This window comes from Phoenix dactylifera, unplaced genomic scaffold (assembly GCF_009389715.1).
Source record: "Phoenix dactylifera cultivar Barhee BC4 unplaced genomic scaffold, palm_55x_up_171113_PBpolish2nd_filt_p 000299F, whole genome shotgun sequence".
Lineage (NCBI taxonomy): Eukaryota > Viridiplantae > Streptophyta > Magnoliopsida > Arecales > Arecaceae > Phoenix > Phoenix dactylifera.
Genome location: NW_024067776.1, coordinates 403,379 through 426,091, shown reverse-complemented (window position 1 = coordinate 426,091; position 22,713 = coordinate 403,379). Strand labels below are relative to the sequence as shown.

Sequence of the window (22,713 nt, the reverse complement as noted above, 5' to 3'; positions counted from 1 at the left end):
ATTTTATCTCTATCTATATTTTTGTTTCTTATGCATCGCTATTTCCAATGGTTTTTGTCCTTGTTCCTATCATTTTAGGGAGGGATGCCGTTTTGATCGCAGCTATCTGCAAATATACGCAGACATGATGCATGTCACATGGCCTGGGGTGAGATCCAATGCCATACCACATGCAGAACAAAGGAATTCTTGCTCATGGGGTCATCGGATCCGGCTCCATCGCTCATGCGACGTGCTGACGTCCATTTCGGGCAATAGCAATTCTCAGGTCACTCGCCTCCAATACGAAGTCCATGGCTTCTTGGAGACGTAGTTGGCTCCTCCTCATTTTATGGTGATGGATGAAAACGTCCGACATTGGACTGGTTATGTGGTGAGTCAAGAATTCCATGCTCATCCGGAAACCCTCGTTTTCTCTCTGGTACGTAATCTAACCATTTAATAAGGCATCTGAAAAGCTCAGGCTCGATCCCGTAAAAAAAAAGGGGGGCGGCGGTAAAAACCCGCATGCCCTAAAAAGGATCTGACTTCCCTAACAGTTTTGGGAGGTGGCAATTTAGCAATTAATTCTACTTTGGCCTTATCCACCTCAATTCCCCTTTGTGACACAATGTGTCCTAAAACAATACTTGATTCTACCATGAAATGACACTTCTCCCAGTTAAGAACTAAGTTTTTCTGTTTGCAGCGTTCTACCACAAGTGTCAAGTGGTGTAGACATTCCTCAAAATTGGTTTCAAATACAGAAAAATTATTCATGAAAACTTCTAAAAATTTCTCTACCATGTCGGAGAAAATACTCATCATACACCGTTGGAATGTAGTTGGTGCATTGCATAGCCCAAAAGGCATGCGATGATAAGCAAAAGTGCGATAAGGACAGGTGAATGTGTGGCTACCAACGGGCTAGCCTTGCTGAAATTTTTACTGCAGGTGTCGTTGGTAAATGCGTGGAAGTTACAGCGGAGATGGAAAGAGGAGAGAGAGTGGAGGTGGTGGAGTAAAGAAAGCAATGATGAGAGAGGTAAAATGGGAGGTGGCTTTACAGCTCGCCGCTGCAGTTGCTATAGTGGCTTTCACGGGACATATGGCGGGAAAAGTTACCTTTTTCCAATCGAAGAGTTTTGGCATTAAAGAAAAAGAAAAGGGGGGGGGAGGCGATTCCAACTTCCGAGGGAGGAGGACAGGGATGGCCGGTGGGGGTGGAGAAAGGGGAATTAGGGAAGAGGCCGCTCGCTAGCTCCACCGCCTGTTAACTCATCTCCCAAGGACCCAGACCCAGCTCCCACGGCACCTAATTCCCGTCCTTTTCCATGGGATGTTAGCTCGCTGTCGCCCCTTCGGGTCCCCCGGGAATCAGTCTCTTTGCGTTTTTGTCTCCCTCACCCTTCTTCCCCCTCTCGAGACCCTTTAATTGTCCCTGGGAGTCTGGGAAGTCTGGTGCTCCTGCCTCGAATTTCCAGTCCGTGGAACGAATACTTATCTGAGAAAGATGGCCAATCTTAAATCCAATGATGACCGAGAATCCACCATGTCCTTAGGGAATGAGTGGCAGGATATGCATTAGCTTAGATAAAATTTTAGTAGATCTGCAATGGCTGTAACACTACAAATGTGAATGTTTCTTGAGAGTCGAATAATGGTGATTTGCCCAGGGAGAATCTTTAATTGGCTTCAACATAATAGTAAATCCTAATTAAAGACTGGAAAGGACCTTGCATTGTCGCACCTTTCAAGGTTCACTGCAAGGTTACAATACTATTACACCACTATCATATACATACGCCAGACTCCATGGGAGTAATCAATTCAAAGATTTGAGTCGAGCACACGCATACATAAAAAGCAAGTCAAGAAAAAGATAGCTTGTTACAAAAACAACCAAATAAATACAAACTAAGTCTTCAGCCAAAATCTGGAACACCGGCCAAACATGGAAAAGTGGTGGACAAAACCCACATGGCTCCCACCTTTCCCTCAACATGCAACATGTGCGTGTGGATCTTAGCCAAAGTCATTTACACAAAATCGACACAGTTGAAACTAAAAACCAAAACAAGCACTGGTTTATGACAGACCGAATCAAACAAACATAACAAAAAAAAATAAAAAAACAAAATAAAGAGCACAAGGATACTTCCTAAAACTCCGCATCCAGGCTTCTCTTTTGTCGCTGAGATTAACAATACCAAATTATAATCTATTTGCAATGAAAACTCCTCTTTCTTTTGTTTTCTTGTAACTCCTATCATCCTCATATGCTTTTGTTCTCTATTAATTTAATCATTTGTCTTCACCTCTCCAACAGTTAGCCTTCCCGGCCGGCGTGAGTGCCTGCATTCGATCCCCACAACTAAACAAAATTAATCCGAACATCTAACTGAAATTAGTAAACTAATATCCCGAGCTTTTAACTAAACTAACAGGTACCTTAACGGTGGGTTGGGTTAGTTACTGTGGACGTAGCACGGTCGACTCCCTCCATGCCGTGGAGAAGAGGCTCTTTAGCCGGCTGCCGGCGATCTTCTGCAGTGCCTTCTTCGCCCCGGGAACCTCGGCGTCGGCGAGCTTCTGGAGGTGCTGACAGGCGCCCGCCTCCGAGATCCTCCGCCGGCAGCCGCCGCCGACGCCGGCGGCGAGCGTGAGCACCACCGACACAGGGAACTTCTTGCCGACCTCGTCGTTACGCGGGTCCAGCATCTGGACCAGCCTTGTCACGCTTTTCTCGTCCCTCGATAGCTCCTTCCGGTTGGACCGGACGGTCAACAACGACACCAGCGCCCGGGCGGCCACCTCTTGGGCGCTCGTCGGCTTCGGGGACTCCAGCATCTTCACGAGCGCTGCCATGCATCCGGCCATGGAGCGCTTGATGTCGTCGCTGGGGGAGAGGTTGCAGACCACCGCCGCTGCTGTCTGCTGGGTGGCTGTGCTGCCGCGGGGGATCAGATCGGTGAGGTGGGCGAAGAATCCCCGCGAGGAGGAGAGGGCTCTGGCGGCAGCGGGGGAGGCGGAGAGGGCGTGGATCGCTCTCAGGGCGTGCTCCGCCGCTTCCGAATCCGATACCTCGCGGAGCAGCTGGAGGAGCCGCTGCAGGCCCCCTTCCCGGACAATGGAATCCCGGATCTCCTCGCCGCCGGCGGAGGCAAGAGACCAGAGGCAGAGGGCGGCGTTCTTCTGGGCGTCGAGGGTGCCTGACAGAAGGAGGTCAATCAGGACCGGGACGGCGCCCTCCTCGGCCATGGCGGTCCGGAGGTCATCGATGGATGAGATGTTCTTAAGGGAACCAGCGGCAAGGGCCTGGACAGCGGGGGATCTGGATCCCGACCGGCATGCGGCGATCAGGATCGGGACGCCGCCGTAGGCGGAGACGGCCCAGGCGTTGGCGGGATCGGCGGTGATGGCCTCGATCGCGGCAGCGGCGCGCTCGCGGACGGAGAGGGAGCCAGAGTCGAGGACGCGGAGGAGGGGGCCGAGGGCGCCATCCTCGAAGACGGCACGGCGGGAGGCGTCGCAGGCGGTGGCGAGGAGGGAGACGGCGGCTGCGGCCTGGTCGCGGATGAGGGAGTGGGCGGAGGGGTCGAGAAGGCGGACAAGGTAGGGAAGGTCGCCCTCGGCGGCGACTAGCGGGGCGATCTTTGGAGGGTCGAAGGCAAGGAGCTGGAGGAGGGAGTCGAGGGCCTTGCTCTTGAGGTCGATGGAGCCGATCTGAAGGCGGGCGAAGAGGTCGCGGGCGAAGAGGGCGAGGTCGGCGCGGGTGGCGGAGGGGCCGGGGAGGGGGAGGACGATGGCGCCGGCGCTAGGAAGGTGGTGGAGGAGGCCGGAACGGAGGAGGAGGTCGAGATCGTGGAGGTAGAGGGAGAGGGTGGAGGCAGCGATGTCGAGGTCGCTCTGGAGGAGGAGCTTGCCGGCGGGGAGGGAGGGGTCGAGGCAGCGGGTGGAGAGGGAGTGGAGGGAGCGTAGGGTGGAGAGGAGGGGAGGGAGGAGGTCGACGAAGAGGGGATTCCCCGGCCAGTGGGGGGAACGGGCGGCGTCGGCGAGGGAGGATTGGAGGAGGGATAGCTTGGAATGGAGGAGCCGCCACCGGCCGACGAAGGACTTGACGGAGAGGGCGGCGACGAGGAGGACGGGGAGGAGGTGATGGAGGATATGGTCGAGGGTCAAGGCGGGCGTGGCAATGGCGGCGACAGACGGCGGAGGAGGAAGAGGAGGAGGAGTCATGGGTTGAGGGCCAAGCGGGCTCCGGAAGAAGGGGCGAGCAAGGGGAGGAGCAAGGATGGAAAATAAGGGGGTGGTGGGGGTTGATGAGATGGAATGGACGGAGAGGATTGCTTGTAAGGGAAGGAAATGAAAGGGATGGTGGGGGCGCCTGGTTTCCTGACAGTAGTCGGGATGGAATAAAAGCAAAGCAACGCGGGTTCGCGGAGAACGGCCCGTGAGAATTTTGGTGGGAAGTTTGGGGGAGAAAGAGGGCGGGTGGAATAGCAGTGTATCGGGTAAAAGTCAAGTTCAGGTTGCATATTTCAACCGAGACAACGACTAAGTTCTTTCGCGAAGACAAACCATTCGATCGCGCCCCCAATAGAACTCAAACACTCCAACATATCCATCTGGATGTTAGTTATTGCACGATACAACGGAAAATTCGGGTGAAGGAAGATGAATTGTTTTTTTGGCACAAAAGATGCAATCCTATCCTAAAATTCTATAGATGACCCTTTGTAATGTCAACCAGGAATGGACGGATTTGTATCTGTAACGCAAAAGCGGTAGACCGCACAATGATCGCTTCAAGATCTATTAGGATGGATGATGGAGGAGTTCGGTTGCTTTGAGATCTATGTGAGATGCAATCCAACATTCAACTATTTTTTAGTAATAAGTCTTATTTTTTTTAGTAGTAATAAGCCTTTAATAAGTATTAAATTTGAGTAGGAATCAAATATCTCACTTTATTTAAAGTGTCTCCTTCGGTGTGATTTAAGAAAAGAAAAGTGACATAAGAAAAAAGAGAGTGAGAGTTATCCTTCTTAGTGAGGAGTGAGAGAACTTTTTCATGTGGCTCATTCTTTTTAATAATTTTTTTCTCCTAATTATTTTTCTTCCAATATATTTTTCTGTTATTTGTTCCAATTTGTTCTAAATCTTAGGCTGGGACGGTCAATCTACTCTACGTAACGTACCATTCTACATGTTATTAGAGCCATAGGCTCGACGTGGTTGAAGAGCTTCCAGTAATTTGCTGTGCGGCGGTGCAAGCATGTGGACTCCTATTTGGTAATTCAAGAGATAAATCATCATAGTTAGAGCTACTACCATCTCTAACATTAGGATTAAAAAAAAACCGAATAACACCAATTATGCATATTGGAAGACTTGCATCAAATCTTATTTGATCATGCAAGATTTTTGGGAGATTGTGAATAGGACATATACCATAAAGCCTCTAAAAACTCCTGACAATGCAGAAGCGAGAAAAAAAGTGAGAGATCAATGCTGGAAAATGATTATCATGTTAATTTTCCATTGATCACATTTCAACCTTTTCAATAAAATAAATAAATTGATATCACATTTCTTAAAAAAGGGGTTGCTATTATTACTTCATCTCATTGACAGACTGACTGTGTTCATTTGCTTTGAGGGCTTATGTTTTGTTGGTAATTTTAAGACTTTGTCAAACAAGCAAATTTTTCATGAGCTAGCTCATTATTTTGTTAGCAATTCAGTTCAAGTTTATTTTAATTAATGTTGGCCCAAAAAGTTTGATTTTAATGGTACAAAATATTTGAGTAAAAAGCTCGCTAATTATATTTTTGGAGTATACAAGAAGGCTTACAGAAAGCCAAGATAACTTCAATTCAAAATGTTCAAAGCGGAAAGGATGTAAATCAATTTTATGAAGTTCAATATAAGAGGAGTCGACCCTAGGACATAAGAAACCGACCTCTGAAAGTCTACAGGCCTAGACAAAAGGCTTTATTTTTGGAGGGATTCAGGATTCAATCCTAGAAGCACATGGGTCGACCCCGGCATAATGAAGAAGACTGGCATGCTTTCACGAGTTAACATCTAGAACCAGCTTAGTTGATCCCAAGATAGTCTCAGACAAAAGACGTAGAGGAGTGAAAAACAATACTTCTGCAAGTTGACCCTAAAAAATTATGAGTCGACCTTAGCACAAGTTGAGTCGATCCTAGAATGGCTGTGGATAAAAGTAGGAAAGCAGTGAAAAACCAGTTTATTTGTGATCCGACCTGAGTGGATCATAAGTCGACCCTTGGCAAGCACGAGTCAACCCTAAAACTAAACGAGTCAACCCCTCAATAGCCACAAGTGAAAGATAAAACGCAGCAAAATTGAGCGTTTTCTCGAATCGACCCTTGAAGAAGAAGAGTCGATTCCCGAAGATAACGAGTTGACTCCTGAAGAAGTCAAGTCGACCTCTCTACGTCTGACAACAGTAACAACTAGTTTTTCTACCAAAAGTAGAATAATTATATTCACTTTTAATGGCTATTTCAGCCCCTTCACGGTTAGAAACGGTCTTCCAGGATTTTGAAAATATAAATGCATTGAAACACCCAAGGAATGAACGAAGAAAGTGTGAATAAGCAAAGAGAAATGAAGCATTAAGTGGAAGTTTTAAAAATTACATCCACCACATTTTAAGTCCACATCAAGCCCAACTGCTTCTTGCTTACATGCTTCAATGATTTATATTTTGCTTTTTAAGGATCTTTCTTTCTTATATTCTTTAAAAAATTGGTTATATATGGATAGATCAAACTTAAAATGATGCAATGCACCTCATGAGAAAGGCTATGCAGCAAATGTATATGGATACCCAGAAAAAGAAGGGGAAAAAAAAAGCCTCGACCAGAAAAGGGGAAGAAAAACGTCTACATAGTAATCAAGGATCATCCAAGTTGCCTTAGAATGCTTGTAAGCAGCTGGTCGAAATCTTAGGGCGAGATAAGCACAAGAAAATGACAAATAACAAATGGAGCTATCCCTCAAATATTAGGAAAAAAAAGATCCTTTTGAAGTTGAATATGATTATGACACAAATAAGAGGACTGGTAATTCTTGCAACATGACATTAATAAATTGTTACTGGAGTTTACATGTTGCGACTGGAGAAATTAAATGTATATGCAAGGGATCTAAAGAAAAGTAAACCGCTTGCAATTTGCTCATAAATATCTAAATCAAAAAGCTGAGTATACCAGAATAATAGACAGCTATAAATGAACTCAAACTTCCGCCAGCATTTATCCCAGACGGTGTGCAGTTCAATATTGTTATTGCCAAGAAAAGGATTCTTTTCTAGCTCATGACTAATGCCAATGGAATGCAATAATCCTCTATCATCTTAGAGAGTGAACTCATAATTTCTCCATATGAAGAAAAGTCGGCCTCCCTATGAGCTTTTTGAACATGAAAATGAAGGTGACAGATGTTTCAAGCTTGAGATGTCAAATAACTCCATAAACCTCTGATCAGAAACCCTAGCTTTGGCAGCAGCAAACCGCTGGTACTCGTCAAATATTGAAGAGAGGCACCATCGCTGCAGTTTTCTTAAGCATCCTACCACACAGCCAGTTCGATGCTGGACAAGTTCATACAACCAACATAAGAGAGTTCTTCAGTTTAACATAATTTGGACAATGGAAGCAAGGAGAGGATTGAAGTTAGCTTTTTACCTTTCCACGTTTGCAATGAATAAGCAATGGGTGATTTCGAACGTCTGCAATTAAAAATTGGATGATATAACTATTAAGCAGAGGGAATTCAACAGAATTCCATCCAGTAAGCAAGAAAAAACATATCGTGCATGATTGATAGTTTGATACCAAGGACAACTTTGAGAGCCTCACGAATTGTATCTTCTGGAATGTTGACAAATGGTTCCTGCAAGGAATATTTTCTTTTGGTGTAATCTTTACAACTTAACTAAAAAGAAACATAAAGTAGCAAAGAATAAATAAAGATAAGAAAAGGAATTAGATCATGAAACCATATAGAGGTGTCCTGTAAATTATCTCTGCAAGGACGTTATAAGATTTGGCCTATGGGAGGTAGGTTGCTCGACAATAAAGAGAGACATTATATCAGGATGAGATCTCTAAAGTCTCCGGAAAATGCTTGAGCATGAAGTGATTTTCATTCATTAGCTACGCAAAGAACTCAAACTTAACCACAAAATGATCTACGAACCCAATGAAGGCCTTGGATTCTAAAAAGTTGTTAGATTTAATTTAGTTCTCACACTAAGTGAAGTAAATCTCTTAATACAAATGGAAAATCATTCCAAATTTTGTCAACAGGAATCATTATATCAAGTTTATTGGTGGCTTATGATTTGTGCCTCAAAAGAAGAATCAACTTCCATATGAAATCTTGCTTTTTCTGGCCACTAACAAACTTTACAGGGTTGTTGCCAAGTTGCATGATAATTTTCCGGTCGTATAAACAGTTAGGGAGGTCTCCAATCCTACCAACCTTTCAGGATTCACAGTAAACAATCACTTATTTACAGCTGCCTCAACCAGGTAATCAGCACTGATTTATAAAAGGTTGACTTCACTCGTAAGATACTTGTAGAACATGAGTTCACTTGTGAGATACTTGTATAACACACTTAAATTTTGATGTATCAGACCTTGATTCATAAATCCAACATCGTATTGATGGAATAATACTTGCAGGTCAAGGTTAGCACTACTGTAGATAAATTGCCCCTGGGATCCAACTGAACTCGGACATCATTCATCTGAGCATGACAAGTCACAGTCCATATACAAAGAGTACCGACTGAAATAAATCTTTTTGGTTGGATCCTTGGTTGTTGCAAAGAGGAACAATTGATATTCAGGCAGGGAAATTATTATGACCTTCGACAACATAGCTGTGGCGTTGCCTTCAATTGACAATAATTTAAAGTTGCAAGCACATCACAATTCTAAGCAGGAGCAAACATGTAAAATAGTATACTATAGCAAATCTTTCTTCTTAAATACCCCTCTCTTTTACACCTGTCAGTTGTCCTATTTGTTTTCCTGATTTGTCGAAAGAGAATGAAGTTGTAGAAATTTGATTCCTTAGATGCTATACAACCATGAATGAAAATGACTAAAAAAGAGTCTTGCTTCAATTGATAGGGAGAAGTCTTCCATAATTTATCATGAGTGAAGAGTTTGGCACGTGCACATGCAAACACAAAAAAAGAGAGAGATAAATACATACTCTATTACCTTCTCATAATTCATTTCTTAACTGTAAGACAAGATCAAGAGAATCCACCCAATGCAAAGGACTTTCTGCAAAATAAAACCACAAAATTCCACAAATTCCAACAAGCAGCCTTTATTCTATATAAATTAAGCAAAGGTTCCACTGATCTCAAAACCATCCATGGATCCACCCATCCACTGCATCTTGGAATTTCACTCCATAGGAGGTAATCCATAGAAAATTCACCTACCCGATAACTTCCCCGTATTCTATGTAGAGATAGCACCACCACCAATCCACCTCCACTCTCTTTTTTGACATACTCTTAAACATTAAATTAAGAGAAATAGCAGTGTAAAAAGCATCAAGTCAATACACAGAGTAATTAAAAAAAATCTATTTTTGTTAATTCTAAACACCTCAAACACCAAATTTTATAAAAACTCTAATTTGTTAATTCTAGAATCTAAAATCTAAAAATAATTTCAAAACGGATATCAACTTCTAGGGTCTAGACCATCATTCCATCTGACTGAACATTCTTTACTTTATAATCACTATGCAGACAATCCTTCGCTGGCATAATTGATTTTTCTTTAACCGCTTCTCAAAGAAGACTACCTCATATTTAAACTTAAACCATTTAACCATGCATTAGTTTCCATGGACTACAAGTACCTGCTGCAGGTAACAAGCTGTTTTGGAATATCATAAAGCATCATAGAACATGTTTTATAGTGCAACAGGATTCAATTCTCATGTACAGCAAGTTTTTTTCTAGTAATCCAAAAAAACTTGTTCTATATGATACATTAAACTTCTCTTACCCTGGTCATCTTTAACAAATGCATTCTTATTGAAGGTAACCACAAGCAAGCAACTTAGCAGAGATATCAAGGTACAACAATGGCATGTTTAACCACCAAGGATTTGTTAATATGGCTTCATTCATTTTGTCTTTGGCCACCTTGATTGTAATATATAACCAATATCGACATTCAGTTTGGTTATTCACATAGCTGAACATTCTTTACCTAGTAGAAAAGCCTACCATCCTTAAATCTAAAATACTTTCTTCTTGAACCTCTCTCATCTCTTTAACCACTACAAAGGAAGGAAAATCAAAGTCATACCGGGGCCCCTTTAACCCCGTGCATGTTCTTCAAGGAGCAAGTGGACCTAGTGACTGAACTGAGATTGGTATTATTTAAAGAAATCTTCTACTGTAATACAAATTTATTTTTATATACAAGAAACTTGTCGCCATTGTAACACCTTGCTGTTTGTAACCGATGGAAACCTCTGTTTGGTTATTTCCGAAGGCTGGTCATATCAACAAGCAAATATATTGGTCTTTATGGTTGTCTTTCAGAATATATGCACAAATGTGTATGGACAAAACTTAGGGTCTCAAAGGATGTATGACAAAGACTCCATAGTCCATATGCTTGACTATGATTGGAACACGAAACTAACTGATTATCATATCTTGTATCTAGTCGTGTGTTGTAAAAGCTATACATACGTGGTGCAAAGCTTTTCACGTCATACCCCCTACATCACCTCATTTCTATTCAATTTGCTACAAGCATGTTATGAAGTGGAACATATATAAGTCCAATCATATCCTTGTGCATTGTCACCAATTTGTTTACTCATCAGCATTACAAATAACTTTTGACATCTCATGGAAAATCATGGTCCTTTCATCATTTTCAAAGTCCCACACAGCTAGACTTCAATTCTACCCTTGCTAATTCTATGCAAACAAACTATATGCATGCCCCATCTCTCCATCTATCTAACATCGCTCCTTCGGTATCTTTAGTAATAGCACACCTAAACAGTATGTTTACAACATCAGTCTCCTTAATGCGTAGTCAAACAATATGTTGTAATAGCAGCTTCTGGAAAGTATTTAGAAACTATGAAAGTCTGGCTGACATAAATGAATAAGATGCCAATGCAGGTTTCCACAAACCAATCGAACAACTAAAGCTGACCGACCTTACCATCTACATGCAGTCGGTAATATGGACTAAGGTATTATCTAACTTAACAACTAGTCTTACCCCATATATATGGGATCAGTTATATAGAACAAAATATGATAAAAATTAGAAAGTGTTTCATGTGCAGCACCAACCTAGCATCAATCATCTATGGCTCGAGGCCCCAAATCCAGTGAAGTCAGCAAGAGAGGGACCCTGCCATAATACACATGTTACACAAAAGCCTTTTAGAAATTTTGGACTACTGATATTTATGGGCATCTGGATGACATGACCTGCCATAAATCATTTCTTTGTATTCTACATTATTGCCCATATCAAGCAATCTGGCGTAGAATATCTAGATAAATAGGCCACACACTTGTTATCAGTGCCAAGTGCACAAGAACACAACCATAAAACCTAGAATGCTAGAGTAAGGAAATCTACCAAACATTTGTAAAACCTCAAATTTTCCCTAGATCTGACATAGGGAACTCCAGAAACCCAAAAAAGAAGCAACACAAGAACAGGAATGTGGAATGCTTATAAAATGCGGTGTTATTTCTATAGTTGACCACCTGAAGTATTACATAATATATGGCATAAATATTAAAAAACATTTGCTCAAATTATACATCATTCACACATGAAGATTTTGAAATATTAAACAGATTTTGAGATATTAAAATAAGTTGCCATTTTATAAAAGGTGGTGTAGCAGTTGGCTTGATATCAGAATAGCTTAATTTGTAGAGTCCAAATACCAAATGTACAATACTGTACACTTCCTCATAAAGGTGAAACTAGACTATGCTCCTTATTTATGTAAAAGAAATGTTGGACAGACCGATAGAAAACATTTTGCAGAAAGCTACATCTTTCTTCCTTTCACTTGTAACATGAATGAGCAATACAGAACATATCCTGGGAAGTATGCATAGCAGATCTTGTCCAGTATATTACAACTAATAGTTGAATGTGAGAGGGAAAGGCAAGGGTTGTCCAACATCGGTATGATAATGAGAAAAATCAAGAACATATGATCCCTTAATCACAGGCCATTACGAAAAAGGAAAAAAAATGCAGAGTCAATCTGAAAAGGATGAGCACGGCAACAATAACTCTTTAACTTGCATAAAAACTCTGTTTTAGTGATAGTGGAAACTATGAAGCTTATCCAAGAACCCTTAAGTTTACATACTAATTAAGTCCTACATTATATTTTTAGCCTTAGAAAAGGCAAGGGCTGCCTGACATCAACAAGATAACAGAAATGCCATAACAAAAGCAAAAATAGAACTTTTCAATAAACATAAAATAGAAATTAATCATAAAACACTGGCATTGGTTAAACTAGTGAACACCTATACTGTCCACTGGTTTGTATTGGGATCTGCAACCCTTACTGTTGTTACACTAAAAATTAGATGACTTATAAACAGAATGCAACAACAGAACTTATCCTTTATGCTTGATGTTGCCTAAATTATGCAGATACTCAAGGGTTTGAGAATTAAATCTTTTCCCTTGGTGCAGAGCCATTTAGACTATGAACATATTTCTGAGATGTTGTCTCTCCACTAAAACTTGCTTAAAGTTGGCACATCATTGATAAAATGTTGTTATCTTGCACATACATGACATAACTTCTAAAAACTTGCTATGACATATTAACTAGGTCTTGAGTATGTCAAATGTGTAAATCCAGAGGAAGATTGACAGGTTTCTGTTAATTGCCCAGCACGAGGCAGCTTTATTTATGGTGACTAATTCTTCTGTATGTCTCCTTTCATGCACGTGCAAGAATACATACATTATACGCAAACATTCTCTAATATAATCCTTTATGCATCAGCTAAATCATGTGTTGTAACCTACACACCTTTATTCTTAGTTCCTTCCCCGAATTATTGGAACCAAAATCATGAAATCTAACAAAAGTATCTAATATACTGTTAAATTCAATGATTTTGTAAATATCCTTCTTATATCAACTAAACATCTTCCATATTGTATCAAAATGTCATAGTGTTAGCCAATATGCATTTATACCCCCCTGCACTTCTTTAAAAGCTTAGGTACTCAAATTTTATTTCTTAGACAATAGATTGACCACTTTTACACCTATATAACTGTTGAGCCACTGTAATTTCTTTTACTGCTTGAACCTGTACTTGGAAAGCAAAATTTCTTTCGAGAAAAAGAGCACCTTGCAATAAGTAAGGCATGGTCTTTTTAGAGAATGCTTTTATCTAGTGATAAGTATCGTGTTAAAGCTCAAGAATATAGCAAGGTGGTCAGTTCTTTAAAAGAGGCACTACATTTCATACTAATCCTAATTCAATAGTTCCTTAGCTTGATGTGTTATGTTAGCAAGGATATTTATGATTAATAATCCAAAATCTTTTGAGCCACAAAGTAATTTGTTGGTTATAATTGTCTTTCTTTCAACTATAACCATTATCTTGGCTTAGAGATTTTCCGGCATGGACAGAAGGATGGCCTCTTGGTAAGCAAAATCCCAGGTCATCCTATTCATTTTTCACGAATATAGCATTAAGAATCCTCCGTATCAGTAATTTTTGTGATTAATATAGAACATAAGACCTACACCAATATGAATATCATATGCAATAATTTCAGCAATTTTATTTTGGAGGGGAAAAAATAGAAAGAAGTGCATTGATTTTATAAACTTGAGGTGATGTTTTACATATAACATCTTACGTAGTTGTAAGTGTGTTCTCATGCTAGGATTGAAAATGTGAGTCAACTGAAAAAATCCTACTTTATTGTTATTTATTTCAAAATAAAGGGTTTTGGCTAATGCTGGAATTGTATCGACAATAACAAGGATATAGAGGTTCATTCTCGGCTTGTGACATGAAAGCTAAGCCGTCAAAGTCATTGATTTATTCAGAAGTTTGAAATCAGTCATGAATGAGGAAATACTTGAACATAGTTCTGACTGATTCAAAAATTAAAATGATGGAATAAAGAATGAAGCAAATTGGACAAAACAATATCAAAGGATATATTGGCAATACCAAAAGTTAGAAGCAGAATCTATGACAATTTGAGCAGAATATGTGAGTTAACTGTTTTTTAATCATCCAAGAAAGAAGGATAAAAAAATTAAGGCCTTATCTCTCTATATTTTATTAGCAGATAGAAACATTGCCAACATTATAGGACATTAAGAATTGAGGTTTGTAAAATATCTTGTATCATACTTTCAGGCAGCTAGGAGAAAAATCACAAACAACAAAAAGTTTACCGATTCACCGTAACTAACAGAAAGAACATCTAAACAGACATGAATGGAAATGAGATGAATAAGAGGGGTGAATCTTGGCAGGAAATAATCTTTAAAACAGGGAAATGGAAATTACACAGACTATCACTTAGTCATAGCAAGCTTTGGTGAGTGTGGCCTCAGTTGTAGTCATATAAGCTTCAGCAGAACGAGGAGAATCCACGGAGCTTATGCTTGAAAGGATCAAGTCCGAGCCAAGTACAAAGCCTAAATCACTTAATTAGGAAACTAATATTAATACAACAGACAGGTCATAAATGGTCTGTTAATGGTGAAACCAAGTTTGCAATGCCCATATCACTCAAACAATGTAGAAGCGAAATCATGACAACTTGTTACGACAGCATCTCGCAAGCCCTAAGTAGAAAGGTTCTTGAATCTCCGTCGAAAGGTGGATCAAGAGGAGGGTAAGACCTAGGCTAATAATAGGCAAAGAACAAGGAATCTCTAAGCCGACCGTAAATAGCGGAAACAAGGCTCGACGGCCATGGTTATTGTTATCATTATCTACTACTCGCCGGGCACAGAAACAACTTCCGGAAACGCCATATGTATTCGAATTCAAGAACACAAAAAGGGAAAAAATAAAAGCCAAAAGAAGCTGTACCTTACGACCGTCAATTCCAAACTGGAAGAGCTTGATCCCATGCGACCGGAGAAACTCCGTGTTGGCCACCGGGTAGGGCTCCGGGCAAAGACACCTTAAAAAATAATCCGCACAAAAACCACCAAAAAGAACGCGAGATAAGCAATGCCAAAGGGATCCGAGAAAAGAAAACAAGATGAGGAAAAATTTCCGAGATCACTCACAGAATGGAGCGGAGTTGGAGGGTCTCCAAGAAGCTGAAATTGGCGGTGTCCGGAAACCCCGAGCGGAAGACGCCATGGTCCACCATCGCGAAATTCAGCGGCGGCACGAACAGCTCCTCCCCTCCTTCCCTCGCCGCCACTGCCGCTTCGGCCGCGGCCGCTGCCTCGCCGCCGACTTTGTAGGACAAAGAGTAGGAGGGCGGCCGGGGCTCGGCTGCCGCCACCATCTCCTCCTCCGTCTCGTCCTCCTCGGAGGCGGTTACCGTTTGCTTTCCCATCTCCAGTCTCATTACCGAGGGAATATTCTTTCTCTCTCCTCCTCTCTCAGTTGCGGAATCTTCAAAGATCTTCTTGGGATGAAGAGTGCCAAGGACGTTGGTTATTTATCGACCGCCGACGTATTTCTTATCACCCATAATTATCGTTATAATATATAATATTATTATACTCTTAAGTATTACAAATTTTGGATTTTGTTTTTTTTAAAGATACAAAATTGTGCCAGCTAACATGGCATAGTTAGCATGGTGGAGAGAGATTAGATGGACCAGATCCATAATCGCTCGCCATATTACCTCCTCTTGTATTTAAACTATTCAAGATAAAAATAGGTGTCTCAAGAATTAGATAGGTCCGGATATAGTTCATCTTGTTATTTTTTTTATGATTAAAATAAATATAAACTGAAAAATAGAGAGAGGATGACCTAGTTCAACTAATAATTTCTGCTAAGTTGGAAAAATATTTGATTCGATCGTATTCATTGCTGAACTGGTGGACCAATCCAATCAGAAAGCAACATGGATAAAAAGATCTATGCCACTTTTTTTCTTTTTTTTTAGCCATATTTAGCTATATTGCATTCTGATTAGACTGTCTACCAACTTAGTTGTTGGATCTAATCCAATCAATAATTATTTTTCAGAGTGTGCAGAAACTTTGGTCTCAAAGGGGTCCCTTTTGGTACAAAGGAAACCTCAGAATCAGGAAAGCAGAAGAGTAGTAAGCCGATGGTGTTTAAGAAAGGCTAACTATCGTTAAATGTGATGAAGAAGCAGTCTATACAACAAACATAAGACTATAGCTTAATGTCTCTCTGCATTGTGCATATAAGGCCTTTCCTTTTCATTCTTAAAGCAATGCTTAATGTGTCATAATTAAGTTAGTACTACATAAAAGAATAATAGTACAAATTTGATGGATCAAATTGTAGATTTATATTCTTCTCAACATGGCTTCTGGCAATATCCACAATATTTTCCCCAGCTGATATGATGATACTGAAAAATCAACTGGAAGATGCATAGTTTACTGACAAGTGATAAAAATTTTCTTTATGAATATAGTCCGAGATCTTTCCTTTTCAATTCACTTTTGGCAAGTTATATATCAACACTCTTAACATTAGCATTTTGGCAAGTATCTAAGTATGTAATTGTTTTTGGACTGTTTGTGAATTTTTCCCCCTAATTTTACAATGCAATATGCCATTCCACAAAGCAAATGTCATGGAACCAAAATAAGGCGAGACCAACATCAAATCTACATGTGCAATTAGAATGCACCTTCAATCAAGCGACACACACGTGCCTGATGTATGAGCCCCATCTAACTGGTTGAGTGAGACTTACGCCAAAATTAGGATTTCTTTGGTCTATAAAATATGTTTGGATGGAAAACCTATGCATATATCCGCATTTAAAATTTCTCATGAGATAATATCACCACTGTAAGAAAGAACAGTTTCTATACTATATAAGATAAATTTCTTATCATGAGTCTTTGTGTGGTTTAGTAATATTACTCAGCTCACCATATTATGAAGAAATCTTCGCATTGTTGGGACAAAAGGAGATTGATATAATTCATAAAGTTTGTGCAATTTACTATAAAAATGTAATATACAACATTCATCCCCCTCATGCCAACAAAACAAAAATTAAACTCTTTTTTTTCTTTTGGTAGTATTCACCCTAGTAACATTTTTCTCTAATAAAAATGCTCCATGGTTGGTGTACAAACTTTTTATTGCTTTTCAAACTGACAATTTATATTTCAATACTAAAGGAGGAACAAGAGAGCTACGCATCAGTTACGTAATATATTTTAGTGAGATCTCTATACAACGCCATAAATATCTTTCTTTAGAAAAACAGTAAGGTGCTGTTTTTCATACAGTTGGTTGACCGACAAAAAAAAATCAAAAAGATCAGACTCCTAAATACCAACAGCAACATACTTGCTTGAACCAAAGTTATATTTGGCAAACAACTTTGACCTCTAACATATTCAAACTTTATCCTACACATGCCATAATTTCTATATAATAGTAACCCTTTTATGCATTGCCGAGCTCATCCCTGATGTAATACTCAGATGGTAGGGCTTGACGTGGTCATTCGGATCGAAAAAAGTACTGCAAAAAATGCAGGGTCTTCATGTCTATAAGTTCATATTCTACAGCAATCACGACTAAGATTGTTTACGTCAAGAAAGCTCTCAATAGTTGGCTAAGTCACCACAGACCAAGGTTCGCCGTACCGGTACCGAACCCCGTACCGGTGCCACACTAGTATAGGCGTACCAAGTGTCGATACGGTACCGTACGCTCGGTACCGACCGTACCGACATTGGTGTACCGATACCGGTACCCATCGGTACGGGTACGGTACGCTCGGTACCGACCGGTACCGATCGGTACAGCGAACCTTGCCACAGACTATTGAAGAAAGAGTCAAAATACGCGTCTGAGGGCTGTGCTGGCATTATTGCACTCTATTTTGAAGCATCTCCTCGAACCTGGTCTCAAAAATAATACTGTACTTGAGGACGGTATTCTTTGTTGGTTCGACAGGTATGATTGTTCTATTTTTGTTTTCAAAAAAATGTTCATCATACTTTAAATTTCTGCAAATCTTTATTCTTTACAATTCACAAGTCACTGCCTCGAGAGTCCATACCAAGGAAGGGGAAAGGAAACTATTTTACCAGATGCGAGGATCGAGAGCAAATCCGTTTAGTTTTTTTCTTAAGGATGCAGATCCAAGAGCAGCTATCAGAAGTGTTTTAAAGTGCATGTGGATCGGTCGGTATCTCTAAAAGGACGAAGGCACATCCCATGGAATATGCCGTCACTCGTGGCTCCTTTTAGGCTTCGGGTTATATCTTTCGCGCGAAAGAAGGCTTGATGTTCCTTCCCAACGCTACCCGTTGGATCTCGCCCCGCACTGCTCTCTGCACAGATCTGGAGTGGCCATTGCGGGATTCAACGGTGGATTCGCGCGAAGGAAGGCGAACCCTTCTTCCGCGCCAAAGATGCAACCCCCCCATCCTTTCTTTCACGCATCGCCCGCCCGCCACGTACGTCCTCGTGGCCAGAATTTTTTCCAATTCTTTATTTACACGGACAAAAACGCCCCCTGAAGAGCCCACGACGAGACAAAACGCACAGCGCCACGCACGTGTGAGTTTTGTCTTTCACGCATAAACAGTCAAATGTCTACTCGTCTCGAGGATGTGGTTTTGCATTGGATTTCTACAACGAATATACTGCAAATGTTCTTTTCCTTGGATGGCTCCTGCTCTGCCGGCCAACAGGATGAAGGCTGGTTGACCCGCAGATTCCGTGGATTAAATAACCATATTTTCTCTCTTTCTCTTATCAAATTTCAAAAATATGGCCTAATCATGAGAGTAATATTTGATCATGATGCTTTCTGTGATTCGTTGCATTATTTTAGTTCGTGCAGGCGAGGGCAAACCGCTGCTTCTTAACATTTACAGACTCCTGCAGAAGTGTGGTACCCATCAAACTACACATGTTCACAGAAAAGCAAATTGTGCAACTGATTGGGTCGCTTCCTATGCAGCTCACCATTTTGGAGGTTTTGTTTGGAGAAAGCGCGACATAGTATCGGAGTCTTTCTGTTTTGTTATTTTCGAATTTTGTTGGCCGTATCCATACCCGTAGGGTGTGACCCGCCGTTGTACTAAAAAAAAAGAAAAAAAAACATTATTTTAGTTGATTTGCGATGCTCATGTATTTCACTAATAAGATTTTATTTTATTTCATTTTGGATAAAGAGAGAGGGATCCGTATTCGACCGAAAATATTGTAATTGGAAAGTTCGGATGGCCATCCTATTCCTAATGATTTAAAATGAGAGATATTTTGTTGGTAAAACAAGATTCTTTCTTAGAGACCTAAATCTGCTTTCAAATTTCATTTCGCATTTCATCTATACATAGTTAACATTTTAAAGTTTAGTTGTTACACATAGTTACATTAATGTTCTGCATATAGTTGTGCATAAATTTCTATAGGATCATGAGCTGGATATATCGAAATCAAAATGCAAAGATACAATTCTCAATTCAAGACGTGAATCTAAATTTCTCCTCAAAAGGGATTGTTTTCTAATCAGGTTCCCAGAATCAACCCATGCAAGCAACCTCGTTCATTCCATCTCTTGCAAGAGGTTAATCAGGTTGACGACATCATCTGTCCAGTTTTTCAACAGATATTTAAGGGCGGTGGACTTGTGGGCATGGCGTGCTTTGCAAGGGAGCTCTCCAAGTCAACAACCAATTGGATCAAGGAAACCCATCTAAGATTCTAACGAGAATCCGCCACATTACATGCCCCAAGTCATGTTAAGAAAATTTACATACCAAGTACCATTAGAAAAACATACACTAAAGGCTGATTTGACGTTGTTTTTTATTTATTTATTATTTTAAAAATAGAATCATGGAAATCAGGATACAAAAATATTGGGTGCTATTTTTTTTATTTTTAAACATATTTTATTATATAAAAAAATAAAAATCAAAAATTATTACTTTCGATATTTCAAAAATAAAAAGTTCATAAATTTTTTCACCAGATCGTAGATATCAAATCCATCGTTGTCGTTATAGCTGCCACTGCTATTGTCATCATCTGGACCACCAATATCGCTATCATCGTTACTGACATCGTCATCTTTTCTGCCACCATCATTGTCGCCCCCATCATCTTCCTCATTATCGTCGCCGTTGTCGCCATCATCACCATTGCAATTGTTAATACACCCACCTTTGCTACATTGTTATCACCATCACTACAGCCTTTGTCATGCCAATACCAAACCGCAACCATATTTTTGGTGCTTGCATCACTGTCCTCACTATCGCCACCCTTCTCATGCTACTGACAAATCGCTAGTATCCTGCCACCATGATCACTGCTATTGTCTCCATTAGTTTTACCGCTACTACCGCCATCTCGATCATCATCATCAAGATCAGTATCCTTAAAAGTAATTTGCTACACCAAATGAATTTATATTAAAATTTTTATTTTTGTTTTTTGATTAAAAAAAAACAAAGTGATGCCAAATTGTACCTTATTTCCCTATTATGATGCAAGTTAGTTACAAAAAGAAAATATGTACACAAAGCAGTAAAAGAAGATACATTAAGTAAGCTACTCTAGATTACTTCTGACAACGAGAACAGCTAGGTAGAAATAATTCACAGGAACAGACTTTGAGATTCAAGTAGATTTAATGATGAGTATATTTGAACTTTTTCAGCCTGTGATCGGTGCATTGACAGGACAGGAATGTCCTTGATGTAATCATAAGATGGTGCATTCTTCCTACTTCCTTTCGTTCTAAACCGCAAGTTGCCATCCCAAAAGAAAAAGTTATGGCAATAGAAGCACGAAGGACGTAGGACCCAATCCAACCCATAATTTGGGTTCGATTGGACCAACAACCCAATTTCAAATCGAGTCAGGCTTGGACTGGACGCTTGAGCAACCGACTAGACCCAAACCTGACCGAGTTCAAATGATAAGGTTACCAACCTGATCCAACCCGGACATTGTCCAGTTTTTCTATAGTAAGTCTGAATGTAATCTGAGCTTAACCTACCCAGTATAGTGAAAACTTGTGAGCAGAATTCCGTTAAGAAAAAACGAAACTAATTTCAGTTTAGCCTCATCCAACCAAACCTAATTTTGGGTCGAACAATTCTTTCAGGTTGGGTTGGGCCCAGGGCCCAGATTATTAGTCAAACCAACGTGATGGCCTGACCCACCCAAGTTGTGCCTGTAGAGGCGAGAGGCCTCAGAGCCTTTGCATTCAAAGGAAAACGTTTATAGTTTTTCTAGGTTTAAGTATTCTTGATTTTTGTACATATTGTCTCACTGCTAGTGTATTCAGCTGATAATCCTATCCACAAGAATATATTGTATAAACAAGACATAATCTTTGATGTGTAGGGGGGGAAATCTTTTCATGGGCCTGTGTCTTGGGATATAAATAATTCATAATTAATTTCTCTACTGAAAAATAAATTAAACATTTAAATTTAGTATTCTGTGTGGCATGATCACATGGGCATATGCCATTTGCACCTTGAGAAGCCTCCTAGTAAATTAAGTGAAAAGCCATTTGTTATAAGATTAAATACTTCGTTTTAAAGCATAGATTCTGCTAAAGTTGTCACGAGCCAAAATCATTATAGAGCTAAACTTGGCTACACTCTAAGTAGATCTCCACTCAAGTTCAATCACGTCTAGATCAAATAATGGAGGTCTTGTACCAATAATCTAAACTGTTTGATCTGATCTACTACCTCTAAGCCACTTAAATATCAAAAATTATGTGATTTAAAGTTTACTAACCTTTGAATCAATTGATCAAAAAATTGGATAATTCAAATAATACAAAATAATATAAAATTTTTTAGATCATTTGATACATAGGCCAGATATCTCCAAAAGTTTTGTGCTAATATACATCTAACATTACATATAGTTGGTTAATGAAGTTGAGTTTGATAAAGAAATCTATAGTTGGAACAAAAAAAACTGAACAAAAAGTTTTGTGCCAATATACTTCCTAACATTACACTATCTGATATTTTAATAATTTGCTCATCGAGCTAATCAGACCTATCTTAGCCGATTGTGCTTTTCCTCTCACAGGTCGCTCAACTTTGCATCAATCTTAAAACTTAACCTTGCAGTATCGAGACAAATTTACAGGAGGGACAAAGAAGACAAGCAAATTATCAAACTACCGTTAAAATATATATATATATATATATATATATGATAAAGTAATAGTACCAAAATGCATAACTGTGTAGTAATGCTTGAAACCTTCGTGTAGACAAAAACATCATGGTGGCCAGGGGCTGAAGACATGATGGGAAACGCTAAACTAAAGTGGGGGATGAAGTATGATCGACTGAACCTTTTTTTTGTTGTTCGCTACTCTCGTTAGATGAGCTATCAGTGATAAAATCGTTGCGGTTTCTTGTAAATACAATTATGTTTATCCGGTTCAATTTATAAATAGAGATAAA

At 40.0% G+C, this 22,713-nt stretch overlaps 2 protein-coding genes across 3 annotated transcripts; both read right to left on the bottom strand.

The window, feature by feature from the left end:
• Positions 1-1,816: 1,816 nt before the first annotated feature.
• On the bottom strand, positions 1,817-4,805 carry LOC103714034 (protein CELLULOSE SYNTHASE INTERACTIVE 1-like). 2 transcript variants are annotated; one of them, XM_026807401.2, is made up of 2 exons: positions 2,431-4,805; positions 1,817-2,353 (listed from the first exon to the last, which is right to left on the bottom strand). In XM_026807401.2, exon 1 carries the CDS (start codon positions 4,216-4,218, stop codon positions 2,452-2,454), a length of 1,767 nt encoding a protein of 588 aa, XP_026663202.2. In that variant the 5' UTR covers positions 4,219-4,805; the 3' UTR covers positions 1,817-2,353; positions 2,431-2,451. The 2 variants fall into 2 exon arrangements, with proteins under 2 accessions (XP_026663202.2, XP_008799377.2); XM_008801155.4 differs by having other exon boundaries at positions 1,817-2,334; positions 2,431-4,802.
• Positions 4,806-7,073: 2,268 nt separating this feature from the next.
• On the bottom strand, positions 7,074-15,723 carry LOC103714027 (probable tyrosine-protein phosphatase DSP4). The gene is made up of 5 exons (XM_008801141.3): positions 15,355-15,723; positions 15,152-15,245; positions 7,854-7,911; positions 7,704-7,747; positions 7,074-7,609 (listed from the first exon to the last, which is right to left on the bottom strand). Exons 1-5 carry the CDS (start codon positions 15,642-15,644, stop codon positions 7,421-7,423), a joined length of 675 nt encoding a protein of 224 aa, XP_008799363.1. The 5' UTR covers positions 15,645-15,723; the 3' UTR covers positions 7,074-7,420.
• Positions 15,724-22,713: the final 6,990 nt, after the last annotated feature.